This window comes from Terrapene carolina, unplaced genomic scaffold, assembly GCF_002925995.2.
Source record: "Terrapene carolina triunguis isolate 2854851 unplaced genomic scaffold, T_m_triunguis-2.0 Scaffold199, whole genome shotgun sequence".
NCBI lineage: Eukaryota > Metazoa > Chordata > Testudines > Emydidae > Terrapene > Terrapene triunguis.
Window position 1 is genome coordinate 948,970 of NW_020664550.1, and position 11,945 is coordinate 960,914.

Sequence of the window (11,945 nt, forward strand, 5' to 3'; positions counted from 1 at the left end):
ACAGCTGGAGGGTGCATAGTGGGCCTGCAGTTAACCTCAGGGGTGGGGGGTGGGGTTAAGGAATGGACCCCCCAGCTAGCAATTTATGGCCGGTATGGGGGCAAATCCCACCATCACTGTTTGTCTAAGAGAAGCGCCTAGAGACTCCAGCTGAGCTCAGGGCCCAATGCGCTCAGTGGTGTATGCACATACAGTAAGAGACAACCCCTGCCTTGAATATCTACAGTTTAATAGACAACGGCTGGGAAAGGAAGGATTACTATCCCCATTTTACAGATGAGGGGACTGAAGCACAGAGAGATTCAGAGCAACATCTTCTGTCCTACCACAAGACCGTGCTACCTCTCCGACACTGATGGAAGGGTTCCAGGGAAACCCCGCAAGTCCAGGCTGGGGGAGATTCCCCTGCTAGTGGGCAAAACTATCCCGTCTCAGAGAACAATTTGGCTCGGTGTGTTTCGGCTCCTGTCGCCAGGACTGAGTGTGTGCACAGTGATTCATTTCTGTGGCAAAGGCTCTGTGTTGACATTCAGAGGAGCCTTATCGCAGGGGTCTGGTCCTTTGGGGCTGGGCTGTTCCGGCTGCTATAAGGGCAAAGCTTTTGTTCAGTTCTCACAAGTTAAGAGAGAGCGGCTGAGTGAGCATTAGAGCCGAGACTCCGGTATGAAGCGGCTGATCCTTTTGATGCTTTGCCTTTGGCTGGCCAATGGGTTGCAAAGGTAAGCAGGTTTCCTTGGCCTTTCCTCACTTCTCTGGGCACCCAGGCGACAGCAGCTCTAGGCTCAAGGCTCATTCCCAAGGACTCGTGGATTGTGGCAACGGTGAACGTTAAAACAAACAGCAGCCAGAACCGTGTGCCCAGGCTTTAAACAGCACCAGACACAACGTTGCTGGGTGGGGACGGGTAGGCAGGCTGGGTAACATGATGCTCATGAAACTGACGGGGAGAGCACCAGTCAGACCCAGCTTTGTAGGGACCAAGCGGGGTTTCTGTTCCCATCAGAGTATCTCCTCAATGGCTGGCGAGATGGCTCCAGTGGATGGAGACAGAGCCTGGGGACCTGACTCAGAGGAGATGGTGGGTTAATATGAATTACCTGTTGGTAAATGGGTGTAAGAGCGTCTAAATGGATGTAATTCACTCGTGAAGGGGCCAGCAAAGAAGGACGTACCAACTGCCAGGAGCGGGGACCAGGCATAAACTCTACTACAGTGTTTTAACATTGACTTACACCTGCTTCCAACTCCTCAGCTAGTAAGCGATAACCATTTAGACTCCTTCACCTTTGCTTACCTCTGCCTAAATTACAACTCACCTCTGCACTTGGTTCTAAGATTCAGGACTGCTGGGTTCTAGTCCTGGCTCTGCCTGTGAATCGCCCACGGGGCAAGTCCGCTCACCCCTTTGTATCTCAGATACAGGGCTGGCTCTAGGCACCAGCGTTCCAAGCATGGGCTTGGGGCAGCACTCTGTTTTGTTTTTTTATTGCTTGGGGCGGCAAAAAGCCTGGAGCCAGCCCTGCTCTGATATAAAGCAGGGATAACACCACCTCCTGGGAGGGCAGGGTTGAGAGTCTACACTGATGAGCATTTTAAAACACACTTTGGGGTTCTCAGCTGAGCACTGCCCGGGAAGTGAAAAGAATCATCATTCGGTCGTAGTCGTTAGCGTCAGTGGGCAAAATGGATCTGGATTTCTCAACACTAACAGCCAATCTCTGTGCTGATCTACTCCCCATGCAAACTCACTGGAGTCAGAGACACACCTTGGTGCCACTGAAGTCAATGGGTTTGGAGAGGGTGTAAATCAGAGAATAACTAGCCCCCTGAGCAAAGGACTAATTTACTCTTCGTATTGTGATCACACCTAGGAGCCTCAGTCCTCTCAAAACAGCAGCTCAATGTGCAGTCAAACAAGCAATCAGAACATTGGGAATCATTAGGAAAGGGATAGATAAGAAGATATAGTGGCATTATGACATTTTCTATAAATCCATGGCACACCTGCACCTTTAATACTGCGTGCAGTTCGAGTTGCTCCCATATCAAAAAAGATATATTAGAACTGGAAAAAAATACAGAGAAGGGCAACAGAAATTATTAGAGTATGAAATAGCTTCCAAATGAGGAGAAATTAGAAAGACTGCGACTATTCAGCTTAGAAAAGAGATGACTAAGAGGGGATCTGATAGAGATCTGTAAAGTCATGCCTGGTATAGAGAAAGTGAATAGGGGAGTGTTATTTACCCCTTCACATAACACATAAACCAAGGGTCACCCAATGAAGTTAATAGGCAGCACCTTTAAAACAAACATAAGGAAGTATTTGTTCATACAATGCCCAGGAACTCGTTGCCAGGGGATGTTGTGAAGGCCAAAAGTATAACTGGGTTTAAAAAAGAATTAGGTAAGTTCACATAGGATAGGTCCATCAATGGCTCTTAGCCAAGATGGTCAGGGATGCAACCCTATGCTCTGGGTGTCCCTAAACCTCTGACTGCCAGAAGCCGGGACTGGATGACAGTACATGGATCACTTGATAATTGCCCGGGTCTATTAATTCCCTCTGAAGCATCTGGCACCATCCACTGTTGGAAGACAGGATCCTGGGCTACATGGACCATTGGTCTGACCCAGTATGGCCATTCTTATGTAATGTCATAGATCAGGACCCCACTGTGCTGGGTGCAGTACAAAGAAAAAAGAACAAAAAAAGGTCCCTTCCCCCAAAGGCTTACAATCGAAGTAAATACCACACACCAGTACATGTGTGCCTTCTATCAGATGCCATTCACTGGGTAGACGGGCCAATCCACCCTGTACTTCTGCAAGCCTGCTTTTAATTCGGGTTCCCTAGTTTCTGTTGCTCAGGACCATGTTTACTGGGCGAATGCCTTCTTTCCCCAGGGTGCCCCTGAGGAGACACAAATCCCTGCGGAAAATCCTGAGGGAGCATGGGCAGCTGTCCAAATTCTGGAAGGCCCAGAAGCTGGACATGATCCAGTACACGGAAGACTGCTCCGCCATCCCAGAAACTAATGAGCCACTCATCAACTACCTGGATGTAAGTTACACAGCAAGGGGTGGGGGGGAGGCAGCATTGGGGGCACTGCTTTGCAGAAATCACTGAAAAGCAACACAGGAAGCAGAGAGCGCACATTATTTTGCATGAACAGCCTTGAATGCCCTACATCCTGACCCTTGAGTTCAGCTCCTGTTAAACAGAGTCTGAGCAAAGCCAACAATAATACAATAGTGTGCCATAGTTATCTGTCCGCCCGACTTTTTACTGGTCTTTTGTCCTGTAGGTATGTGACTTGTGAATGTAATGTTGATCCCATACAAAGGTCTCCATTCAGTGTATATTATACACACACACACACAAATCCCACTTTTCTCCTAATCTTCTGGGCATGAAGCTAGTGACAGTAGCCTAGAGCCAAGAACCAAAATCCCCTCCAAAACTAAAATACAATCATACAAGTAAAGCAGGGTCCAAGCCAGAAGGTTTAGACCCAGAGACCAACTTTCCCAGTGGTTGGGGGTATTTCCCGGATCTGAGGTCTTAGTCTGGCCTGTTATAGTGTCAGTCGTTGTGACATTTGGTTCTAAGCATTCCTAAAGTTCAGGACATGTTTGGATCTTTATGGGGATTCTGCTCAGGCCTGTTCCCGTTCCTGCTGATGCCCGTGGGAACTGGGCCACTGAGATTGTCGGGAGCAGGCCGGAGTCCACAATCATTGTCCATTTTCATTCTGGATTTGTTACCATTTTTCTAGGCTCTTGCTATATCTGGCTCCCGCTTTCCCCCTAGCATCATGCTGCAGTATCCCCCACATGGTGTCAGCCATTCCAGAAACAAAGTCAGCCCATTGCAAACATCCATCCCATAGCTATCCCCCTGGAGCTTGGCTCTGCTGCGGTTTCCCATGGTGCCTATGCCTGACAATGGCTGTTGCTTTGCTCTTTGTCTAGATGGAGTATTTTGGACAGATTTCTATTGGGACCCCTCCTCAGAATTTCACAGTGTTATTCGACACTGGCTCCTCCAATCTCTGGGTTCCATCCATCTATTGTGTCAGCAAAGCCTGTGGTAAGTAGCACATTGCTCCTGGACGTTGGGTGGGGCAGAGTAGAGAGACTGGGCCTGACTCTCCACTCAGCACCAAAGTGAATCAAGAGAAAATCAGGTGAAGTCCGTGGAGATACACCACTGTAAATGTGGGGGAAAGGGGCCATCAGCCTTGAGGTGCTTAGAGAAATTCCCCTCTTCATGGTCACCTTACTAGCTTCGCTGAGCCACTGCTTGGCAAATGCAGGCAAAATTAAATATGCTCCGAAAGAGCACAAAGTGAATGCACCAGCGTGGAACCCAGACCATCTGCACTGAAATCAACCAATAGGAAAAAGGGATGTAACAGAAACGGAACCCCTTTGTCATGCACACTGTGTGTTAGGTCCTAAAAAAAGAAAAAGAAAAATACATCTGTTTTGTTACAAGCTCATTGCATGTAATTGCAAGGGTACTAGGCAGCCATCCTGGAAACTACAGGTTAATCGAGACTGCAGCCTTAGTTCTGGGCAGCAGTCCCAGGAATTCAGCTTCATAGTACACTTGGAGCTGGTTCTGGGCAGCTGCAGCAGTGGTATTTGTCGGGTAATAGGCTGTGCTCAAGGATCTGGGCCAGTGGCGCTGCAGCTTTCAGGAGTGGGTTGATCAGTAGGCAGGCTCCTAAAGAGACAGATCATTTGCACAACACATGTGTATTGTGCCTCAGAATTTCTGTCTTTGCCGGACACCAGATGAGGGAGCGATAGATTATTGGGACATGGATCAGTTGATGTATAATTCCTTAGCAGCCAGGGAAAGGTCAAAGGAGCCTCAAAGGGTTGCGTTGTTGGGGGGGCGGGGTGTCCGTTTTGTCTAATTATAGATGTTGGCTCCACTCCCAGTTAAGACTCTCAGGTGGGCCTGGGATACTTACAACTGATCTTGCGCAAGTGGCCACTCTGATTCTGACTGTCCAGCCATAAAGGGTATCAGGCTGGACACCCAAAAATGGAGGGACCCCAAATCAATGAACACTTTTCATATTGTTGGCCCTAGTCATGACAACTCGGTGCAACATGAAACATTGAAAATATATTTATAAAGAACTGAGAATTGTGTGGAGAAATCACTTACTGGACTATGTGGAGACCAGGATTCCCTTTTACTCCAACCCACTGCTTAGCACAGGAAAGGAGTTAGGGAGGGAGGAGGAATAGGTGGCTTTATGCCACCCTTTGCACTCATTGTAGCCCATGATATAAATTAGAGCAGCCAAAGGGCTGCTCTAATCTATACTCTGCTTTCAATAGCCCCCTCCTCCCTGAGGGCTAAGGGAAGCAAAGAATACTCAGGAGTGCAGCTATTCTCTGCCTAAGCCTCCTACACTGGGGGTGGGACTGGAAGAGGAGCTGGCTTAGTGCTGTTCTGGTAGCAATTCACCACTGCCTGGGTGTATTCACCAGGGCCTGCTTCTACCCTTTCTACTACTCCTTTATGATCTCAGAGTGGAAGAGAGCATCAGGCCTAGGGTTTAAGTAGGCAAGTCACTTTCCCTCTCTTGTGTCTCAATTTCCCCAGCTGTAAAATGGGGATAATAATACTGACTTCCCTATCTCACAGGAGTGTTGTGAGGATAAATTAGGTAACTATTGCACAGTGATTTGAAAACTTAAAGTGCTATCAAGTTCTTGCAATAATATGTTTACTTGCAGCACTTTATGCAGCCATTAGATGACTCCATACCTAGCATAGAGTTCCATATGGGTAGTGGTGCTTGTTGTAAACAGAACACAATGCTGGAACTCAAGCTCTGTGGAAACCTGTTTCTTTATGTCTACAAGTTGTAGCTGTTTTCTTTAATAAACCACTCCTCTTTAAGACAAACTGTAACTGGATACATGACGGTGCTAAGAATTATTATTCTTTGTAATACAGAAAATACATCTCTAAATGCTCACATTTTGCTAGAACTCTTTTATTTACAAGTTAACCTGACCATTCCATTGCATAGAGTAATTTCAATTGCCTCGTTTTTTTTCTGTGTTTGGACAGAACCTAGCACAAGGGGGTCCTAGTTCACAGCTAGAGCTCCTAGGTGCTACAGTTATGCAAGCAATAACAGAGGCATCTTGTTTTACTACAGCTGTGCATTCCAGATTTCACCCATCAGATTCCAACACCTACAGTGAAGTTGGGACTCCCTTCTCGATTCAGTATGGGACTGGTAGTTTGTCGGGAATCATCGGATCAGATCAAGTCACTGTGAGCAGAGTTTGGTTTTCTTTAGAAAAATTAAAAAGGTTCTACTCCCATTTTCTCTCCTGTCCATGGCACTGTGACTGCAGGACATTATTTGGTCACCATGTGAGCCCATCTCCCATTGTTCTTTCCTGGTAGGGCACCATGACTGCAGAACCTTTCCTGGCTCAGCTCCCAAGGAAGTCAGTGGGAATGGAGGGCATTCTGCACTTCGAGGGAGGTGCTCAGAACATTGCAGGATTGGGTCCTCCGGGCATGCCTGTTGTAAATGAGTGGATTCCTCACCCCACTCCTGACACCACACACACACACACTTACAACTGATACAACTAAACCCCACTTATCCACCCCTTCTCCCCAAGTGTGCCTTCATTCTTCATGAAAATAACCAAGACCTAAGGCAGGACTCAGCTTACAAACATGAGCATTAGCCCCCTAACACCCTTCGGAGTGGGCTGATCAGAATTTCTACCTGCAGGAACTCCTGCCTTTCTCTTTAGCTCGCTGCAGAGTAAACTTTGAACTTTTATGTGCTTGCTTGGAGCCAATGAGACACACCTCATCTAATTACCAAGATGAGTCAGCATAATAGCTTTGCACTTCACAACAAGGTTCTACACGCTGAAAACCTTCCTTTCCTGTTCTCTCCTGTTATGACACCATGACCTGGCCTCCAGAAGACCAAAATCTTCCTATTCTTTCCTGCTGTGGCACCATAAGCGGTCTGTTGCTGAGCCTTCTGATGAAAGGTCAGAAACAATAAGTAGCTTTTCTTTCCCCTCTAGGTTGAAGGCATCACTGTCAGCAACCAGCAGTTCGCAGAGAGCGTCAGCGAGCCAGGAAACACTTTTCTGGATGCTGAGTTTGATGGGATTCTTGGACTGGCCTATCCATCGCTGGCAGTGGATGGGGTTACCCCTGTGTTTGATAACATGATGGCACAAAATCTAGTGGATCTGCCAATATTCTCAGTCTACATGAACAGGTGTGAACACGATTCTGTACAAAATGGGCTACGGCCTGATGGTCAGGCCTTGTTCTCAAGGGAATTGGGAACAGGCTGGGCCCAAAGAGGGCTGTTAAAACAGGAATGGGTTTTTTACTTAGATTGTAAGCTTTCCGGGGCAGAGACTGCCTTTTTGTTCTGTTTGTACAACGCCTGGTGCAATGGGGTCCTGGCCCATGACTGGGGCTCCCAGGCACTATCCCAATACAAAGAATGAACAACAACAGGAAGTAGTTTGGGGAGAAAACTAATGAATTACTGTAGTTTAAAGAGCTATGTGCACAGTAATAGGATTATATAATGTGAAATGCTTCTGCTAATGGAAAACCCGGATGTACCAAATCCTCTTTTCTCCAGGAACCCGGATTCCTCTGTTGGGGGAGAACTATTATTTGGTGGCTTTGATCCTTCGCATTTCAGCGGGACTCTGAACTGGGTACCAGTCACTAAACAGGGATACTGGCAAATCCAATTAGACAAGTAAGTGTCTGTGTGGGGTGGGGGTTCCCCGCGATGGCGGCTGGGGTGGGGGTGGCACCGGGTGGGCACAGATTAGAGGTAAACTGTGTAACCGTTAAACCCTGTCAATTCGCAACAGCAGCAATCCAAAGCCACTCATCCCCTAAGCTACATGCACTGTCCCAGGACCTCGGTGCCATGATCAATCAGTGGACAAAGCGATTCACTTAGGAAAAAGTATGCTCCCAAACCTCCTGCCTTCTCTGGCTCTTGAACAGAGACGAAGGATAGTCCTGTGCTTAGGACACTAGCCTGGGGCATGGAAGAATCAGTTCCCAGCTCCGTCACACACTCCCTGTGTGACCTTGAGCAAATCACGTTGTCTTCTGTACCCCAGTTCCCCATATATAAAGTGAAGGTAATAGTCCTTCCCTGCTTCCCAGGGGTGTTGGGAGGTGCCCAGATACTACAGAGACTGTGTGGGGGGGGTGTCACATGAACACGTAACAGACAGAATTGCATCTTATGTTTTGAAAACCATGTCTGTACTGAACTAGGTTTTCCTCCCGTCTAGGGTCAGTTTTCAAAAAATGCTCAGCACCAGATTTCCACAGCACCCAGCCTCCAGGATGACACTGGTGGGCAGATTTTCAATAGCTCTCAGCCCCCCACGTGCCTGGCTCTTGCAAAAAGCTGGCCAACATCGGGGAATGAAAAACAGAAATGTTGTCTCAAAAATAGACTTAAATAGCCCAATATACGTACCTTGTTGATTCTTCATCTCTGCCTAGAAGCAATGTAATGTCCTAGGGTTTGTCCAGAGACCTAAACCAAAGAAAATGTAAAATATTTAAGGAAAAGCCTCACTTATATTTTATGTACATGATTTAAAGTAGCTAAAATCTCCATCATTGGTCAGCAGCCACAAGAATCCAACTTTAATATAACCTGCAAGGCATACACGTAACACACTTGCAAAGGGCAATTTGTCCCTACCTAGTGGCTGGGCCAAACAGAGAAACAACAGCCTACTAACTTCTACCAATGAAGAAATAATTCCTTTAGCTGAAGTAATAGAGACCTATGCTTTGATGCTGCAGGCCCTGAGTTCAGTTCCTGGTGTTGACCAGTTTTGGTTTTATAGACACAGAAAGCAATTCTGTGAATTAGTTAATTGTGCTCTCCTATCTGAGTGCCTCGCAGACACCAGAGTAACCATCAAGCAAAGCCTCAGTACTTACTCTCTAACCACATGCACAATCTTATCAGACTATCCCACTGACTCTGGAATGGTCACAGTTCTGATGTGCTCTCAGCCATGTGCTGGGTCAGTGGGGAGAGGAACGCATTTCCCATAGACCCTTTCTCCAATGCTTGTTCCATTTCCTTTTCCCCAGCATACAGGTGGGCGGGACAGTTGCCTTCTGTGCAGAAGGATGCCAGGCGATAGTAGACACCGGGACCTCTCTCATCACAGGTCCTTCCAAAGAAATAAAAGAAATGCAAAATTATATTGGTGCAGTGCCCATGGATGGCGAGGTAAGCCAATGTGAGATGGGCAGATACCACATTTCCTGGATGCAGGAATTCTTGTCTCCCCATGCTAGATTTCCAACCAGGATATAACTCCTCAAACAAAATATTACAGAAATATTTGAAGTTTGGCATCTCTGCTGGAGACAAGTAAAGGCTCTAGGTTTCAAAAGGCCTGATCAGACCCATATAATATGTCAGCATACAGCCCCGGTAAAGAGATAAAGGCACTCGCTATTGAAACCCTGCCTTTACCATTATGCCACTGAATACCACATGCTCATATCCTTGCTGCAAGTCCTAAGGCCTCAGAGACACACAGCCTTTCCTATATGTCACCTGGGGTCTCTGTATATAAACACTGCTGTCAAATTTCAATTAAAATCTGGATGTAGATATCCTTCCCTGTCCCCTTAAAAGCTACAAGTACTCTTGCTGGCCTGTTCCCTTTTGTGTAAGACAATTATTAATGTTGCAGGACTGCAGCATTTAGAGATTAACAATATAGGTCCATGTGCTCGTACAGGAGACAGCATGGCTTAGAGAACAGAGTCCTGGCTTGAGAACCAAGTAATGTAGTTCTATCCTGATGCTCCTTTGCTGGGCACGTCCCTTACCCTCTCTGGGTCTGATCTGTAAGGGGCATTGGGTGTTGTAACAGCTTCCCACCCAATGCAGCGTTATTCCCTGTTGTACATTTAACACCATCCAGCAGCAACTTAGTACATTTTACATGAAATCAGGACTGTGTTTTTTCCCAGGGTTTGGGGTTGTTGTTTTTTCCAGAAGGCTCCTTCAGATAGAAGGTCACTGACCCATGACATTCACCTCCATTGAGGGTATATTGACATACAGGTAGCATCACTGCTAGCTAGAGGAAAGCTGGCTTGGGCACGCCTACATGAGTTGGAATCACACCTCTGAGCTTCATGCCTACCCCTAACCCATACACCTGCCAGTAACAAGTCAAAGGACTAGCTCCCAGGGTCAGCTGCTTGGGAAGGGGAGAACTGTATTAGGCTTTCTGGCCTTTGGGGTCAGCATGCCAGGTAAGCCGTCCCTGCAGCCGGCCCTTGGCCAATCTGTGTCATGTCTGTCACTTTGCAGTACGCCGTGGAATGCAACAACCTGAATGTGATGCCTGACGTTACCTTCACCATCAATGGGATCCCATACACGCTCAGTCCCCAGGCCTACACCCTCATGGTACAAGCGTCTTCCTCATTCTGAAACTGGCATGACAGCATGTGTCCCCAGTTTCCCTTGTAGGCTTATGTTCAATCCAGCCTTGAGATGCGGGCTGCGCTAAATGCAGTCCCATTTTTAGCTCAGGCAGGAAGTTGGGAAGCACAAGAGAGCCTCCAGCCTCTGTTTAATGTTCACAAGATCAATTGCTGTTCTGTAACAGTTCGGACTATGAAAGGGGCGATAGGGAGTGTGGTCTAATGGTTAGCGCAGGGTGGTGGGAGTCAGGACGCCTGGGTTCTGGTCCCAGCTCTGGGAGGAACGTTGGAGCATGGGAGTGGGTGCTGTATGTCCTGGAATCTATTCCCAGCATGGAGTTGGTGGGGGTCAGGTGGTTATAGCAAAGAAGTGGGAGGCAGGAGTCTTAGAATCAGTTCTCAGAGGGGTGTGTGGTTTGGGTACTGGGCTGGTAGTTAGGATTCCTGCATTTTCTTCCTGGCCTTTCTAGAAAGGTGGAATTTGTTCTCATATTCGCAATTCCTCTTCCCCTTAGGATAATAGTGACGGCATGGCATTCTGCACCAGCGGCTTCCAGGGGCTGAACATGCAACCACCGGCTGGGCCACTCTGGATTCTGGGTGATGTTTTCATTGGCCAGTTTTACTCGGTCTTTGACCGTGGAAATAACAGAGTTGGGCTGGCACCAGTTGTCCCTTAAGGCAGTGTTTCCTAATGGCCATAGTAAGGCAGTAGGAGTCAGTGTAGAGCTTGGTTCTATTCCTGGCTCTGCCACTGTGTGACTTTGGGCAAGTAACATCATGTATCTTTGTGCCTCAATTTCCCCACCTGTAAAACAGGGATAATCATACTGACCTCCTTTGTAAAATGCCTTGGGATCCTTGGCTGACAAGCACTACAGAAATGCAAAGTGTAGCAGGAGGCATTTGTGTAACCAATACAAAAATGTCTTTGGTAACTTTGTTAAAGCCAGTTTACAGATTTTGATTTTGCCCTTGAATCAATGGAGATTTTCATCAAATAAAGAGGATTTCAATTCTCATTTCACGTCTAAAGATGCAACAATCAAACTGAATTAGATCTGGAAACTACTGCGGAAAACATGGCTGGCTTCAGTAGGCTGAATTGTGCACGGTGCCATCACCCTTCACCCCCGTGAATTAAAAGCTTTGGCTATGCCGGAAATAATACCTCATGGGTGTCTCTGTATTAGCAGCATCTTCATTGGACTGGGAAGAACCTTGACTGTGCAGAAGGGGGATATGGTGGCCAAAGCTACCACAACTGAGGAGGAAGTCTTTTTGTTATGTTGTCTGATAGTCTTTAGGCTGCAATTTTCAAATGAGCCCAAGAGACTGAGGAGCATGAGTTCTACTGAAAATCAGTAGGAGTTGGGTTTCTACCTCTCTGAGGTGCTTTTGAAAACCTTTAAAG

The 11,945-nt window shown here is 47.1% G+C and overlaps 1 protein-coding gene across 1 annotated transcript; it reads left to right on the top strand.

Annotated features, from left to right (window-relative positions):
• Positions 1 to 663: 663 nt before the first annotated feature.
• LOC113407159 (cathepsin E-like) lies at positions 664 to 11,211 on the top strand. Its single transcript, XM_026655266.1, has 9 exons — positions 664 to 719; positions 2,908 to 3,064; positions 3,976 to 4,093; positions 6,195 to 6,313; positions 7,096 to 7,295; positions 7,674 to 7,796; positions 9,173 to 9,314; positions 10,416 to 10,514; positions 11,047 to 11,211. The coding sequence occupies exons 1-9, from the start codon at positions 664 to 666 to the stop codon at positions 11,209 to 11,211; spliced, it is 1,179 nt and encodes a 392-aa protein (XP_026511051.1).
• Positions 11,212 to 11,945: the final 734 nt, after the last annotated feature.